The sequence below is a fragment of the Lactuca sativa genome, chromosome 3, assembly GCF_002870075.4.
Source record: "Lactuca sativa cultivar Salinas chromosome 3, Lsat_Salinas_v11, whole genome shotgun sequence".
NCBI classification, from domain to species: Eukaryota; Viridiplantae; Streptophyta; class Magnoliopsida; order Asterales; family Asteraceae; genus Lactuca; species Lactuca sativa.
Window position 1 is genome coordinate 123,827,291 of NC_056625.2, and position 18,470 is coordinate 123,845,760.

General features: G+C 32.5%; 1 protein-coding gene across 2 annotated transcripts; it reads right to left on the reverse strand.

Moving 5' to 3' along the window:
• Positions 1 to 558: 558 nt before the first annotated feature.
• Positions 559 to 2,111, reverse strand: LOC111902386 (transcription factor MYB75). 2 transcript variants are annotated; one of them, XM_042900278.2, is made up of 3 exons: positions 1,742 to 2,111; positions 1,461 to 1,590; positions 559 to 1,152 (listed from the first exon to the last, which is right to left on the reverse strand). In XM_042900278.2, exons 1-3 carry the CDS (start codon positions 1,869 to 1,871, stop codon positions 660 to 662), a joined length of 753 nt encoding a protein of 250 aa, XP_042756212.1. In that variant the 5' UTR covers positions 1,872 to 2,111; the 3' UTR covers positions 559 to 659. The 2 variants fall into 2 exon arrangements, with proteins under 2 accessions (XP_042756212.1, XP_023753993.1); XM_023898225.3 differs by having other exon boundaries at positions 559 to 1,173; positions 1,742 to 2,104.
• Positions 2,112 to 18,470: the final 16,359 nt, after the last annotated feature.

Genomic DNA, 18,470 nt, shown 5'->3' on the forward strand with positions numbered 1-18,470 from the left:
AAAAACACCGATCATATTTTAAGACCGGCTATCGAGCTAGTTTTGAAGACGAGGAATAAGATTATGAAAAAGATATTTTATGTACATCGTTATGTTATATTTAGAATGAAGTTTGTTTTTTTGTTTTTTTTTATTGTTTTTCTATTTATTTAAATCTAAGTTTTTTTATGTAATTTTTATTTTATTTAATGAAGTGGTTTTTATTATTAATTAATTTTTATGTTTATTACTCATTTAAAAAAAATTATAAATCTTAAAATCAACTTTTTATTTAGAAAAAAAGTGAAATATTTTTCTCATACAAACTTTGACTTTTGGCGAAAGAAACAAAAGTAAGAAAAAAATATCAGACAAAATGTGAAAGGAAGTTTCCCGTACACCTTGGGGTCTAAAAGGGTGTAGCGTGTGTCTTACAATAATGATATTGCTTCAAACACTATTCAATGAATTTAAGTGGACAGCGTGGTCAATATACTATTTTGGTCATTTCAATGACAACTCTATAGTTAATGCCGCACATAATGTATGGAGACTTCTATACCTTCACATCCCATCTAATGAATAAAAATGTCCATGTAACATTTGGTGAATAATGCTTTACACTTATAGTTTATTTATTTGGTTTATTTCTTGAAATGACTGAAAATGACGTTCAAAAATTACATGCGATTAGAATCAGTAATTAGCTTCCACGCAACATCATCCATTGGAAATTCGAACAACTGATTTTGGCCATCTTCTTGCTCAACAACATTTAATTCCTGTTCAGAGATCGGAGAGCCACCAAACAACCACCCAAATTTACCATCCTCCTTTTGAATGTCATCAAATAAATCGTCTAAATACTCGTTACTCTTGTCATCAAGTATGCTAAGTGATGAGGTTACTCCTATGGATATATTCATATTGTTATCACCATCATTTGATGTTCTTATTAGGCTACTGCCTCCATTAGCCATAATATGCGGGTTGTCACCCATGCACTCGTTTTGAGTATTGGAGAAGGCAAGTGGTTTTGGCTTAATAACTGTTGTTGTGATCATGTGTTGTAACGGTTTAACATCACTAGATTCTTTCTTCGGTTGTTTGGAACGAGGGTTAAGATTAGTGTTCCAGTAGTTCTTCACATCATTAGCCGTTCTTCCCGGTATTCTTCCAGCAATCAACGACCATCTAGAATTAGAATAAAATTTATATTCCGATTTTATTTCTATAATTTTTATATGCCATAAATGATTGAATACAACTAAGGGCTGTTGGACAGTTTTTGATTATGTCCGATATGATTATGTTAGTTATGACTGTGAGCCGGATACAACTCTGAATCTCACCAATTAAAACACATTTCAAATTAGTCAAGACCAAGTCTAGGCTTATAATTGTTAAATGAAACAGTCTGATTAAGTCAAACCCACTAAGAAACATATTTTAATCAACCCTAAGCAAGAAGTCATGCTTACCTATTTCCTAAAAGCTTGTGAAGCCTGAGTATGAGATCAACTTCATCTTCACCAAAATTTCCTCTTTTTATATTTGGCCTAAGATAATTCAACCATCGCAGTCTACAACTCTTTCTGCATCTGCTTAACCCTAAAAACGTACATCAGATAAAAATATTCAGACAAAGAACAAACCTACAAAAAGAACTCGTAGTTCCTATTATATTTTCTTTTAAAGAACACTATAAAGAGTTAGGGGATAAACTTTTGCAACAACAAAAAAGAGTACAAGAATTTGCTACCTGCTCTAAGAGGAATGAGGTGCCATTTCCCTTCCCCGTATTTCTCAATACACTTCTTAAGCAGCATATCTTCCTTTGCAGTCCATGAACCTTTTCTCACTTCTAAACCTGTAGCAGTAATTGGTTTCATTTCCTTTGTGTAGTCTATTCAGTACTGATGTTGTACATAAATACAGAACAAGGTGAAGTTCTTATTCTAGTGAATCTTTCTTTATATAGTATGAAGCACGTGCTAATTTCATATATGTGCATACCATCGTCTAATGAATAGCCCTTTTATAGACACAGATGGAGCTACATGTCTTTTATCACTGACGTGCACACTGATTTCTCCACAAAAAATATGACTATCCCACAAATCATCGTGCAAGATAGACAAAGATGTGATATGTATCATATTCAATAATTGGTTTGAGTAATAGATATATAATAGTTGTATTTTGTAGTAGATAAAATAAAAAAATTATTTTCAATATTATATATACAGAGGCAAATTGTATTTTCTAGGCTACCCTAGGTGGTCCTGGGCGGTAATTATCGGTTTAACCCGGTCAAAAAGTCAAACAGTCAAAATTTTCAAAAAATTTCTATAACATCCCAAAATCTCAAAAAAAAAAAAAACATTTTTAATTAAAGAGAAATCATTTTTTTCAATCAACCCAAATCAAAAGAACCAAATATCAAATATAAATGTTCCAAAATCAGTGTATCATAATATCTCCAAAACAAGTCATCGAAGGACGTGTACGATTACATCTTTGCTTTTTTCCAATCACCTTAAACTATAAGCCAAAACTTAGTAAGTTCCCCCAAGTGTCACACACAACCATACATATAACAACATGCATATATGAGCCTTCACCCTGACTAGACCGCCTCGCAGGACTGCAACATATCTAGACCGCTCTTATAGCCTTTAGCATAATCGGACCGCTTGTAGAGCCTACAACCTATCTGGACCGCTCTTCGGGCCTTCGACATGATTGGGCTACCTCGCCGGGCCTACAGTCAATCCGGACCACCCCGGGTATCTTGGCCTTCAGATAAAAGCTACTTCTATAAAATGACGATGTGATTTTTTCCCTGTCAAATCTTGAGGTTCTATTTATATTTTTTTTCATCAAAGTAGTGTATTTTAAAAAGATATTTACCAAAATGGTGTGGTACAAAAAAAATGTTACCCAAAAGTGTACAAAAGAAAAAGTTTCTTACCTAAATATGTACAAAAAAACATAAAAAGATAGTAACTTGCCACGGCCGATCATAATAGTCATATGTGAACACTTCCAAAAGTGTTGTTACCTAGATGTAACCAAAAAAAATAGTTACCCATATCTGAAAAAACCAAAAAGTTAATTATCGTAATAAATCAGATTCCTATTCTGTTTTTCCAAATTAGTGTTTTCTTATGTATTATTCATCTTCTATATTTTTACATATTTTTTCATGCTTTTTTTTTTATTTTTTTCTACGAATGTTTTCTTACAAATTAATTTTTGTACAAACAAACTATTGCATGGTTTTTTAAAAATTGTTACATAGTTTTACAAATTTTCATATGATTTTTTTACACTTATTGCTTGTTTAAAAACAAAAATTTAGAAAATAAACTTCTAAAGTTTAAAACAAATTATAAAAAAAAAAAAAGCTAACTTAGTTAATAAAAAATTAATTTGTAAAAAATAAAAATTTAGAAAAAAAAATGTAAAAGAAGTTGAGGTGAAGTTGAAAGAAAAGATGGGATCAAATTCGTAGATAAGATTAAAACTTGGGTCAAAACTATAAAAAGAAAAAAAAATTTGAATAACATGTAAACCTATTGTAGCTACTCATTTGATGCACATAGAATTGGTCGTAGGGTCTTTTGGTGAAGATTTGGATTTAATGACTTAGATCCTTGAGTTGTTGATTGGTTCTTGACTCGATTCCTAGCTACAATCATAGAAGAGACTCGTTAGAGCTATCACATAGGATCAACCCCCCCCCCCCCCCCTAGCAAACTCTCACGATCAATTCCTATCATGTTTAAATGGAAATGGGTTCATTAGGCTCTTAAGAAAAGTCGATGTGAGAAGAGAAGTATATGTGAGTGTGAGAGTCTAATGTTGAGCTCTCCATTGTCTATCCTCTAAATAGTGGAGGAGGACCTCGATTTATAGAGCTAAGGGATGGAACATGAAAGGGTCAATGAAGAATGAAAAGGGAACACAGAGAGAGAATGAGAATACAAGGAATTCTTAAAAAACTTATCCCTCATTAGACGAGAACAAGTAGTGGCTATAACTTGTTTCTTAGTTGAAAGAGTTAGTTAAGTCCATGCAATGTGCCTAACACCATTAAGCCGCCAGTCTATTATGGTTGCCATTTAGCTTATTATTGTAAACTGAAGGAGATAAGTAGGCATTAGTCATCCTAAAAACTTATCATATGGTTGGTATACAATAAATCCAATAATCTGATGTGAATGGAATGAAATCAACAATATTAGACAAATTAACAATTGTTAGAGGCCCTTGACAATGTCCAAATGTTTCTTGCAAGTGTGTCTTGGTCTGGATAGGCCACGCTTCTATGGAAAACAAGTTGTATGGTACATGTCATGAAGGTAATCATTACCATATCATTTTTGTAAAAGTATTGGATTTACCTGCAACTCCAATTAAAAAAATGTATTACTCATATTTCATGTTGAAAGTAGGATGTCTAAGGAATTAAAGAGAATGTAGTCATGAAGGTGACCCTCATTCTACCTATATGTGAAAGTGTTTGTATACTCTGGTCAATGTAATATTTTACTTTCATGTTTACAATCGGGACTCCAAGACCTTGCAAAATGTATAGTCAAGGAGGTAGTTCTTATTATAGCTTTTTATGAAAGTATTGGATTCCTACTATGGGTTATTAGTATGGATCAGGAGTGTACCATGATTTCTCTCATCCTCCGTGAGTTAACCTTAGCTAGAATGTAGGCAACATTAGTCGTTAAAGTTGATCCAAAATGATATAGTGGAAACTAGTTTTATAGTCAATTTATATAAGGAAAATGGTTCCTTGTAACATGTGGATGAGGCAAAGTAGATAATGTGGATGGATTATTATGTCTGCTTGGCAAATATAAAAAAAACATGGTGAAACCATGAGTTATATTACATATATATGCTTGCTTCTGTTGATTTATGTAACATCTTATTTTGTGTAAGAATAAACTAGGGTGTAGTTATTCATAAAAAGGTTGGTTATGTAATATTAACCCTTGGATACGTTGGTGGAATACCATGTTGGAAGGTAATATATGTAGTTTTGTGAAAATTTGTTGCATTTGTATTCATTTAACTTTTATCCAGTGTTTTAGATTATGGAAGTGGGACTTAAAAGAGTAAAAATGATTAAATTTTGAGTGTATACAAGACAATTTAGAGTACGTGTGCGAAAGTATCATCTAAAACAGAGTTAGTGTGAGGAAGTTATGGTCATCTAAAGTAGGTATGGAAGTACATAGCTGAAAAAGGAAGATGATGAGTACATGAAGTCATTAAACAAATGCATGGAGTGTGCGTATAAGAAGAATAATGTGTCAAGGCTGGCTTATTGAATAATCGTATAAAAATAAAGAAATCATTTTTTATCCTTATTTCTTATACATACAATACAGAGAACATAGGAGGATGCGCTTTTGAGGTAATACAACTTAAATTGAAGAAAAAATCAAATAGAGAACAACAAACAATTTATCCTCCTTGTTTCAATCAATTTTAAACCCCTAATCTCTTTAATGAATTTCATTTTTTATAATTGAATTTGAAGATGTTTTATGAACCCAAAGCTCCATATGTTTATATGTTATGAAAATATTGATGATAGTAATTTAGTTAGTGTAGTAATCATGTTCTCAAGCTTGTTATGCTAAAGTTGCCTTGGCTTTCTTGAAAGTAAAGAAGGGGGTGATTCACATTAAATTTGGTAAACTATGATCAGGTAAAATTAAGCATGTTTCTTAATGAACTAAGACATATAGAGAAGTTGTACGTAGATTATAATTAACTTTGGTAAACAACATATGTCAAGGGATTAAGTCGTGTATAAATGACATATATTTTGAAATCTGATACACAACATGGTGAAATAACAAATAAGATGATATTGAGTTCATGTGTTAATCAATTAAGACATGTGGATATGTATATTATGGATTATACATAGTTTGTATAAAATTGGATGTTATGAACTTGATGAAGGTGTTGAATTACATGAGTTGTACCTTGAGTTATATAACCAAAAAATATGTGTTATTTTGATAGTATTGGATTTTATGAAACGAGAGCAGTTAAGAGACTTCATGAGTTGGAATTCTATATACATGCAATTTTTCAAGGTGAGTAACCTTGCTTCCCCTTTGATGAATTGGTATGTAATGGTAGTCAAATTTGTGTGAATACCACTATTATTCATATTTATTGAATAATTTGATAATAATGTGTTAATGAAACTATTAATAGTTATTGTTGATCGAAGTCGATGAGTTTATATAGTGCAATTTATAGTTGATCCTTGTTGTATCATATCTTTAGTCTATACTGTTGAGATTACTTCCATGTTATTGATATATGGAATAATAAGATAGTATACTTGAGGTTTACATCAAACTATTGTTGCAAGGATAAGTGAGTTAAAATAGTTGTTAAATCATAACTCTTTATGTCTATATATTGTAACGAGCTATTCAGATTAGTTATGATTGTGAGGGGTAATGAACAGTTATAGTTGAATATAACTAATACAATTGTCAATCATAATTACAGTTAAATATAACATATATCGCTAATAATAACAATTATAGCCAAATGTAACTAATATCACAGATAATAACAATTATGGCTGAATATAGCTTATCTCCTATTAATGAAAATTATGTCTGAATATAACTTATATAAATAATATTAATAGTAGGAGAAAGGAATAGATTCAATAGAGTCGAACATTACTATTTGAATATAATTGACATATCTAAGTAATCGATGTGGAAATGTGGAAATTTAACAGCATAATATAATGTGCTTAGTTATTGGAGATTTTTACTAAATGTTTTACTTTTTGTGTAAATGAAGTGATTATATTTATGTGTTTCAGTATAACATAGTATAACATAGATGACTAATATAGCCGATGAATTATAGTTGCTTATTGTTAAAGAGTGTAAGAACCCATAACAAGCACCTCGTGGTAATATTTAGTGAGTATAGTGAATCACATATTGAGTACCATGTGAAAATAACCATTTATGTTTGTGGTTAGCTAAGATGGTAGATGAAGTAGCTATAAATCCATTATTGAGAGATGTTAAGCGTAATAAATGGTAAAAATATGTCGAAGTTCGTGAGTGAAACCACCATGAACTCAATGGTAAAAGGGTATGTTGTTTGGTATTTTATGATGTTGAATACAACTCAAGTTATTTGGTTCAAAGTTGCACAAATAATACTTTTCATATCTTCAATTAGCATGAAACATTAGAAAACAAAACAATATTTGTAAAAATAAGTATCATTTAATGCGGCCAAAATAAAAATTTTGCATCGAGCATAATTAGGGTCAATGGATGATCAAATTGGATATAGTATGTTGTCATGACTTCATGAATATAAGTAACCGAAAAAACGGAGTTCGTATACAAAAGTTACAGACTTTTGAAAATCACGAAAAATAAGCCTACCAAAAGTGTAAATTTACGAAACTTAAAACGCAATTTAAACATAGTCTCGCCTATCAATGATAATTTTGTTTGCATATTTGGGCTAAGCACATTCGGGACAATCTTTTGGCATAATCAAAAAATTATACAAAGCCAAAATATTGGCATGTTTTTCAAAAGACAGGTAGCTAAAGTAGAAGGGGTGAAATGATTTTTTTTCTCTATAAATAGAAGCAAAAAATTAGGCAAAGGTTTTGATCTCTCTCTCTCTCTAACTTCTCACTCTCTCTCTCTAACTATTAACTCCGGTTAGATTTTCTAGTGACTGGTAGAGAAAAACCGATCGCTGCTTGTTTCCGCCACACACCGTCGTGAGGCGACAACTTCCAGGGAGATATTTCTAGCAAGTTCTATTTGGCCTAAAAGGTATATTTTCCGACTCCTTATGAAAATATCTACAGACCTGTGAATTCGTTACGTTGAACGGAGGTGTAGTTCAAAAGTTCAGAAAACACGAACGAGTCCCGATTGGCTCGAAAATTCCTTTTTCGTGCTCCCAGCGACCCAATCTACCACCTTGTAAAGTCGGTTCGTTCAAAAAGTTTAGCCTTCATAAAGTCTAAACAAGCAAAACGAAACCCAATTCTCAAAACAAACACTTTTCATGTTTTAATGGTGAGTTTTTACTGCTCCTTTTATAGTTTTTATGATTTCATTGGAGAATACATGCATATCCCGTATTTTACAATTTGATATAAACTCTTTACCATTAAAAGTTTATATGTTTTCTTATTTATGTCGATTATATTTACTTTGACGTTAAAAACGACTAGATTAAGTTATAAACTTGCAATCTTGAACAAAATGTAAAGATTTACAGTTTTATATTTTCGAACGACTAAAAATTATGTTGTGGTTATATTTATAAACATTAATAATTGTTTAGTTGTTTATAAATGGAACGAGTAAAGAAAAATTTTCAAATGTCTAGAGTTGTTAAAATGTCATTTTGATATAATTACTGCTTTAATAACTTGTATATTTACTCTATATTTGATTTGTTTCACCGTGGGTGACACCTAGTTTTTGTCAAAATACAGTTGTTATGTTGTCCGATTCTATTAGAAAAATTTGATATAGTTTTTAAACATAAATGACTCTCAAGTCTAACAAACCTATTAATGTAAGGTTTAAGATTTGGACACATTTGAGAAGCACTAACAATGATGCACATAAAAGTATATTGCTCCACAGATGAGATATAAAGATTACAACAAAAACTGTGCAGCTTAACCATAAAGGCAACATAGATGTATGCTTCCACACCCCGATTCAACGATCTTGTAATGTTATGTTCGGGTTTTCCAACATCTTAAAACAATGAGATGGTTGCATCTCTCCAACCCAGTACATACTTAAACAAATTAGAGTATGAGTGCTAGAACAGGACTGGCGGATGAAAAGATTGTTATGAATATGGTGAAAGAGGGCATTTTGAGAGGAACTTCCCAAGGCTAAAGAATTGGGAGGTAAAACTCAAGTCAGAGCAATTGTAATCGGATCAAGGAATGAAAACCAAGAACCATCAGTGGCAACGGGTGCGTTTCTAAGCTATGAGAACATTTTCAGACCAATCTGTAAAAATGAACACTTTCACTGTGGTTAGGAACCACCTAAGGTTCGGGTAAAAATCAAGTACAAAGTAGACTCATTTTCTAAGCTATGAGAGTTTATGGATCCCAATTTTGATTTATGATAATTTTTCTATAATTTTTCTAAATTCATGGACAAAATTGCCCTTTTGATTAATCTTGGTTTTTGGCCTTTCAAATATATACACAAAGATTTGTTTTAAATGAGAGATACACCAATAATAACATTGTTTAAATCACACACCCTTTTAGGATCACAATAGTGTTAAGTATAACAAGTATCTAATATGATCATGTTGAAAAACCTTATAACATAGGATGATTTAAAATATGTTGGTTTTGGTCACTTACAGTCGCAGTACTATCTAAATAGTCATTAAGGTCACTTACAGTCGGAGTACTTTCTAAATATTTTTATGGTCAGTTATAGTCGGAGTACTGTCTAAACATGTATATGATCACTTACATATGAAGTGCCTTTTAAACTCGTGTAAAGTCACTTACAACTGATGTGTTGTTTAAACTCGTATAGGGACACATACGACTGTTGTCCTATTAAAACTTTGGTAGCTTTACATTATTAAGCTACAAACAAAAAGTTTTAGAACACAAACAACTGGGAATTATAACATAATCACGGATACTAAAATACTAATACAAACTAGGATGACGTTGTTTGTAGTATAAATATTGTTTGTAGATTGTTAAACTGATTGGTTGTGTCTATTTATACAAACACTAAATATTTTTCTTCATAAAAATATGTTAATATTTTCTTTTATCATAAATATTTTAACATGGATACTCGTACCGGAGTTCAAGTATTGGGTCTCACTCGAAGCATATCGGTAACATTGTTGACTATGTTTTGCACAACTTATTTTGTTAAACATTCCACATTTTATAAAGATTCTTTTTTATCAAACTCACGAAGTCAAAACCTGTGGAGCTCACCAACAATTTTTTTGACTTATTTTAAAAATGTGTATTCTTAGGTAACTAAGAAGCTAGAGGTAGGACATCGGTTCTAAGGAAATTATAGTTCCTTTCTTTTGGGAATAAACTTCACTTGTTTACCATTAGGTGTTTAAATTATGAAGATGTAATTTCAATTCCAAAACATAAGGGTTTGTAAAATATTGATTCAAATATATTTAGTATTCGATATATGTGGTTGATTGTGATCCAATTGTATAATGTCGCAACCCCGACGATCGTCGGGGTGTGACAATTTCGTATCAAGGCTAACGACCATTGAGAATTTAGTATTTTCTTTTTAAGAAAAATATAACTATTGTCTAGGGCTTACTCTAGTAGGTATATGAATATCCTTAGCCTACAAAAATTAAAAGATAAAAATCTAATAAACTTAAACACAAGGATTTAAATCAAATACTCAATTATGTTTCATAAAACATAAGTCAAACCATAACTAAACCTAGTTGCACGCCTAAGTTTTATTTTGGTCGGGCCTCATGCATTATCCAACTTCAGGGAAGTAGTTGATAAACTAAAATTTTGGCGTTTTAAACGTAAAATATGATCACAAGTCAATAAAAGTTAATAAAATATTCTTTATTTATACGTGTAAATTTTTGTGTAACGTATTTGAGATACTAAAAATTTCGGTGACAAACTTTTTGGATATGTATTAGGATATGTAAGAATAGGTAAACTTTATTTGTTTGTTAGAGGTCCTTGTGTCACTACTTGTAAGTCTTTACATATTGAAAACGGTAAAGACTAATGTACTCGGATGTTAATGTGTAATATAATAAAACATGTGTTACTAAGTTCTGAAATCTTTTGAACCTTCATATAAATCATAATTGTGAATAAAAACATTATAAGAGAACTAACAAAAACATCACAAACTAAATCTCTACTACTTATAAGGAATCAAAATACCTATAAGAAGGAACACCTAATTACACCCCGAAGTAACACCAACTACCGAACCAGCTATGGGATGAACCTGGAGAGGTCGACCAACCAGAAGGCCGGTTGTGACTCCAGAAATGCCAACTTGTAGCACACCAATTCCACCATCACTCGAGTCAGGACTTCCTCAAACTACGGCATAATTGGAACAACTAGTTTTGGAACGCATTGCAATTGCAATGGCAACTGAAAGGAGCATGAATGATGGAAGACGACTTGTGGAAGCGAACGGACTGGGAAACGGAGATGGAAGCACTCTACACTCGCATTCCGAAGAGCCTAGAATAACTTGTTCCTAAAAGTACTTCAGCAATTGCACGCCAATAAACTTTTATGGAAATGAAGGTGTTGTGGGTTTAACTCGTTGGTTTGAAAATTTTGAATCTGTTTTTGACATGTGATAATACGTTGAGGGTAGCAAAGTGCATTTTGCCGCATGCACCTTGATGGACGAAGCTCTAACATGGTGGACTGACCATGTAAAAACTTTGGGTGTCTCGGTGGCCAACTCAATGTCATGGGAAAACATGAAAGAACTTTTAATAGAGGAGTACTACCCACAAGAATGTAACATCAGTCAAAACAGCTCAATAACAATGACATGTGATTATGCTAATCATGTAGTGTGATTTTTATAAACATGTAATGTGATAAACTTACTATGTAATTCATGTTAAAGTATGAACTTTCATACATAATTTATGATACAACTCAAAGTATACATCCATACGATTCCAAAAACATAGAGAATGTCTAAATCTGACTTCGTGTGAAGAAGTTATGATAAACCCTAACACTATAAATCTCTATAATAAGAGGAATTCAAAGTAGACTTAGATTTAGCTATTGGAGTCCAAAAGAAAGTTTTAGTACTCGGAAATACCTACGCGTGGATATAAAGAACGTAAAAAACGGAGCTCGTATGCAAAAGTTTTGACCTTCCAAAGACGCAACTGTCTGAGAGCACGACACGTGTCAGAAACCCTAATCTGACTATACTTACGATGTGAGCAAGATTTATCACGATATGAGGAGTCAACAAACACTAATCGAAGCTAGAAAACACGCATTAAGGCTGCAGGATGACTCATGGAAGTTCACGACGTGAACTTATCATACTTACAACGTGAATGGGCTAAAACAGCCTATCAATAGCGATCAAAGCTCATTCATTCCTTACACCTTCTCCTCTCATTCTCTCTCTTTTATGAAGGCCATTTACCTTCCCGAGCCTGACAACGATAATCCTCTAATCATTTAGATTCTATATATATCACGCTACCAGGGTGAGTTTCACGGCCCCACTTTTAAATGTTTTCGGGGGAAAACGCATGCTAAATATAGTATTTAAGGTAATATTATGTATATATGATAGTATATTTGTATCAACATATATAGTTATATTAACCGGGATATAGTTGTTTTGAATATGATATTTTGAAAACATACAACTATCATAAACTTGTTAGCATAATATTATACTAATGTAGACCCTAAGTTATACTTGAGATTTCTGTACATATGCTATGTGTAATACATTTCCGGAGTTATACTCAGAAGTTCTATATACTAATTACTAAGTACGTTTTGTAATGTTCGTTTTATGTCAAGATAAAACATGTTATGTTATTAATATAACCCTGAAGGTATATTCAGGAGTTCTTATAGGAATCAAAATACCTATAAGAAGGAACACCTAATTACACCCCGAAGTAACACCAACTACCGAACCAGCTATGGGATGAACCTAGAGAGGTCGACCAACCAGAAGGCCGGTTGTGACTCCAGAAATGCCAACTTGTAGCACACCAATTCCACCATCACTCGAGTCAGGACTTCCTCAAACTACGGCATAATTGGAACAACTAGTTTTGGAACGCATTGCAATTGCAATGGCAACTGAAAGGAGCATGAATGATGGAAGACGACTTGTGGAAGCGAACGGACTGGGAAACGGAGATGGAAGCACTCTACACTCGCATTCCGAAGAGCCTAGAATAACTTGTTCCTAAAAGTACTTCAGCAATTGCACGCCAATAAACTTTTATGGAAATGAAGGTGTTGTGGGTTTAACTCGTTGGTTTGAAAATTTTGAATCTGTTTTTGACATGTGATAATACGTTGAGGGTAGCAAAGTGCATTTTGCCGCATGCACCTTGATGGACGAAGCTCTAACATGGTGGACTGACCATGTAAAAACTTTGGGTGTCTCGGTGGCCAACTCAATGTCATGGGAAAACATGAAAGAACTTTTAATAGAGGAGTACTACCCACAAGAATGTAACATCAGTCAAAACAGCTCAATAACAATGACATGTGATTATGCCAATCATGTAGTGTGATTTTTATAAACATGTAATGTGATAAACTTACTATGTAATTCATGTTAAAGTATGAACTTTCATACATAATTTATGATACAACTCAAAGTATACATCCATACGATTCCAAAAACATAGAGAATGTCTAAATCTGACTTCGTGTGAAGAAGTTATGATAAACCCTAACACTATAAATCTCTATAATAAGAGGAATTCAAAGTAGACTTAGATTTAGCTATTGGAGTCCAAAAGAAAGTTTTAGTACTCGGAAATACCTACGCGTGGATATAAAGAACGTCAAAAACGGAGCTCGTATGCAAAAGTTTTGACCTTCCAAAGACGCAACTGTCTGAGAGCACGACACGTGTCAGAAACCCTAATCTGACTATACTTACGATGTGAGCAAGATTTATCACGATATGAGGAGTCAACAAACACTAATCGAAGCTAGAAAACACGCATTAAGGCTGCAGGATGACTCATGGAAGTTCACGACGTGAACTTATCATACTTACAACGTGAATGGGCTAAAACAGCCTATCAATAGCGATCAAAGCTCATTCATTCCTTACACCTTCTCCTCTCATTCTCTCTCTTTTATGAAGGCCATTTACCTTCCCGAGCCTGACAACGATAATCCTCTAATCATTTAGATTCTATATATATCACGCTACCAGGGTGAGTTTCACGGCCCCACTTTTAAATGTTTTCGGGGGAAAACGCATGCTAAATATAGTATTTAAGGTAATATTATGTATATATGATAGTATATTTGTATCAACATATATAGTTATATTAACCGGGATATAGTTGTTTTGAATATGATATTTTGAAAACATACAACTATCATAAACTTGTTAGCATAATATTATACTAATGTAGACCCTAAGTTATACTTGAGATTTCTGTATATATGCTATGTGTAATACATTTCCGGAGTTATACTCAGAAGTTCTATATACTAATTACTAAGTACGTTTTGTAATGTTCGTTTTATGTCAAGATAAAACATGTTATGTTATTAATATAACCCTGAAGGTATATTTAGGAGTTCTATATATATTTGTTATGTATGTTGCTATTGTTGGTTTTATATCAAGATAAAACCCAGTTTTAACTCAAATTATAGCTATTGTTTGCCTAAGTATTATAAATATTAGGAGTAATGCTTAAAGCATAGTATAATAACTTAGGGTTTTAGACACAAATATGCTTTCACTACTAGAACTAACGGAATCCGACAAGTCTACATGAGCTACCTTGTTCATCAACTAAGATTGGAAATATTAGGGAAAATCCTATGACCTATAACCGCTAATCCCGTGCGAGCAAGGAAGTCGCGTATGAAAAAGATGGGTTCACAACCCCACTCGTGGTTGTTAGCTAGAACCAACAATTGTTGGGTGACGAACTTGCCTAATTTTCTACCTTTCGACATCGATGAAGCGTACGGTAACTACTGCAAGGTGTGATCCTTGTAACAATAACCAGAGGTTTGAAACTAACTCATATAGTCGCGGTTACGGACTCATGGTAGCACAACCTTAGAAGCTTTATACTTGGTCGATATACAAGTATGAATGTTAAGTATAAGTTTCCCAAACACTTATACTCTAAATCCAAGGAACTTGTAGGTATACTACTTAGTCATTAAGTAGACAACTATACCTATACTACATACTTGTATAGAGTTGAAATACGATTTATACGTAGCCACTTTTACTCATATAGAATTGAAATAAGATTTATACGTAGCCATTTTTATTCATATAGAATTGAAATACGTTCTCTACTTCAATCCTAAGTTATTATACTATGCTTTAAGGCTTAGATGACGAATTGAAATAAGATTTATATGTAGCCAAATATCGTCTTCAGGCTTAGATGACGAAGAAGTGAGAAATCCGATGGATGGATCCATTTTTGCATGTTCGCGAAGTATAAGGAGGAAAAAGAAGAGAAAATCACTCGTAGCTGTTTTGTTTCGACATCTGGGAAAAATGCACCAATGACTTCGAAGGTACGTTCTCTACTTCAATCCTTTAATATTCCTTCAAGTGCTTATAATTCTAGGTTAACTGAATTTGATAATGCCATTACTTATGTCAATAATCTGGTTATTTCTGCTAGCAGTGAGGCTAAAAAGTCTAGTACTCGATTACTAGATACATAGAAGATGTTATATTCGAACAAAATAAAAATAGAGTACTTAGCTATGCAAATAACAAATATGATGTGTTATAGGGACAGATTGAGTGTAGATGTTAAATTGTTATTGAAACAACGAAACATATATTGTAACTCTGCAAAAATATTGTATACAAAATTAACAACATTACATCATTCTTTAGATATTAGCAAGGACCAACATAGGAAACTTTTGCGCTTTTTGGAATTCGAAAAGGAGAAAATTGACTATATTTCCTATGATTGTGAACAAACTATTGCTGAGTTTGATATATTACCAGATAATACATATGCTGATGGTATTGTTAAAATTGAAGAATGTTTGAGTGCTAATGAATTAGTCAATATTGTAAATGATACTTTGACCAAAAACGAACTAATCAAGCTTTTGAAAAGAACTGAGAAATCAAAATCTGACTCTCAATCTATTTTTGCTGATATCGAAGATGATTTTGATGCTATTAGTGAAATTGAGGAGGAGGAAGTTATCGATTGTTCTTAGTAGTCTGCCATTAATGTCACATCAATGGCTAAAGGAAAAGAAAATTTTGATGATTCTAAGGTTAGATTTGACACAATTGAAACCTTTACTTTGAAAGTTCTTGATCTTGACCATGTGACCATCGAAGATAGTCAAACAGATAGTGACGATGATGAGGATGTGTCGAAAGAAACCACAAAACATGATTATGTTCCAAAGGAAATTCCAAGAGTTATTGTTGATCAAGTCTTTAATGAAACTGAGAAACTCGACAAGATAATGAAAGAAAAAGGTTCGCATTATCTGGAAAACAATACAATTGTGTATCCAAACTTCAGGTGCACATATGACCCTATTTTTCCGAATCAGGTTTTTGTCACTATAGGAAATTATGATAAAATAAAACCTGAATTCAACACCTTGGTTGAAGAGGACAACAAGAAAGCGTCAAAAGATGGATTTTTTGCAAATCAAAGCACTGTCGAAAATAATCTCACAAAGAATTCTTACACCTTTCAAAGTTAAAAATGACAACGAAAATGGGTTGAAAAATATCAAAATTCAAATGAGGTTCCAAAACTAGTTGAAAATGTTTCTAAACATATCAAGCTTAATTCTCAAGAGTTTAAGGAACAAATTGAAACGATTTCGAAAGAAAATGGAATTTCAAAAAGACAAGCCAAAAAGAAAATATTTTGGCAAGTTCTTGAGTCTCGAAAGAAATCAATTAATTTGTCAAATAAACCATCTGAACAAGAAACGACTAAATAAGCTTAGACATCTTTTTCAAAGAATATTGAAAACATGAAAAATCTAGCTCTGACTAAACAAGTATTGTCTCAAAATAAACCACAACATCAGTTTTCGAAATCTAACTATGAAGAGTGAAAATCAACTTTTCAAACTAATAAACAATCAACAATGAATTGACATACAAATCATCCCACATGATTTTGGTAAAATCATTTTTCTAAACAAAGTTGATTTTCAAATAATTCAAAGAATTATCAATATCATGTTTATTCACAAAAAAATTTCACCTCAAAAGTTTGATGAAGTCAATACTAAAAGAAAAGTGAATTTCACACCAAAACAACCAGATTTTCCAAATCCTCATGCAAAACAATTTTCCGAAGTTTCGTATGTAAAGGAAATTCAGATGTGAAAAACATTAATCATTGGCTTGAAGGAAAAGGAAAATCATTTCAATCAAAAAAGTTTTCTCAGCAACAAATCAAGAAGCCTATGAAAAGTATTTGAATGAATCTTCGAATGGATGTTCTTCTTCTAAAGATTCACAACAAACAGGCAAACGGTGGAAGCCAATTTCAAAATCAAAGGAGAGAAATGTTCTGAGAAGCAAAAGGTGAAAGTTTGTGGACACTCTAATCCCGTGAATAGTTACATTTCTGTGCCTTTAACTACTAAAGTGGACTTAATTCATAGTTTTAAATCCAATATTCGTAATTGGATCTTAGGATCTTCATTTCACTATGTTTTCAAATCTAATTACCAAGGACCCAAACAACCTTAGAGACCTAAACTCTTTCACTAACTTCAGGTTTTGTGTGACGAGCAATATAATGAAAAATGGTACATTGATAGTGGTTACTCTCGTCACATGACTGGAAAGAAAGAAAACTTGGGTGATTATTGAAGTCTAGATAATGCTGGAGTGGTGAAGTTTCGCAACAATAACAAGTGTCATGTCAAAGGTTATGGAAAAGTAATGAATGGAAAATTTACGGCGAATAGGGTGGCGTATGTCGAAGGTCTTCAACCTAACTTGATTAGTGTTTCTCAACTATTTGTGGGTACCGGTAATCAAGTGGTGTTTAATGAAGAAGGAAGTGTCACTTCGAACATTGACACAAAAGAAGTCTTGCTCAAATCCAAACGAAAAGGCGATATGTTCACTCTCGACATAAAACCCATTGTTGGTGTTCCCTCAGTATGCTTACTTTCGAAAGCTTCATCAGATGTCAACTGGATGTGGCATTAAAAAGACTCTCTCATTTGAAGTTTCAAAATATAATAAGTTCGTGGCAAATGATCTTGTTCGTGGTTTACCTGTTTTAATGTTTGATAATGATACTTTATGTGCAGCTTGTGAGCAAGGAAAGCAACATAGACAAGGTCATCCAATTGTCATTGATTCAAAGATTGTTGAACCACTAGAACTTCTTCATATTGACCTTTGTGGAGCATCGACTATTGAAACACTCAACAAGAAACAATACATTTTTGTTATTGTTGATGATTTTTCATGATTTACTTGGGTATATTTTCTGAGGTTAAAATCTGAAACTGCTCAAGCAATGATCAACTTTATCAAACACATTGAAACATGATTAAACAAAAAGGTTCGAAAGATCAAGAGTGATAACGACTCAGAATTTAAGAACAATTTTTTTGATTCATTCTTAACAGATAAATGGATTTCGTATAATTTTTCTTC

What these genes read in the sequence shown, in the direction of transcription:
- LOC111902386 (XM_023898225.3), bottom strand. Translation starts at nt 1,871, where the DNA reads ATGAAACCAATTACTGCTACAGGTTTAGAAGTGAGAAAAGGTTCATGG. An exon ending in CCTCATTCCTCTTAGAGCAG is followed by an intron (nt 1,591 to 1,741) that starts GTAGCAAATTCT and finishes GTACGTTTTTAG; the next exon opens with GGTTAAGCAGATGCAGAAAG. An exon ending in CACAAGCTTTTAGGAAATAG is followed by an intron (nt 1,174 to 1,460) that starts GTAAGCATGACT and finishes TTCTAATTCTAG; the next exon opens with ATGGTCGTTGATTGCTGGAA.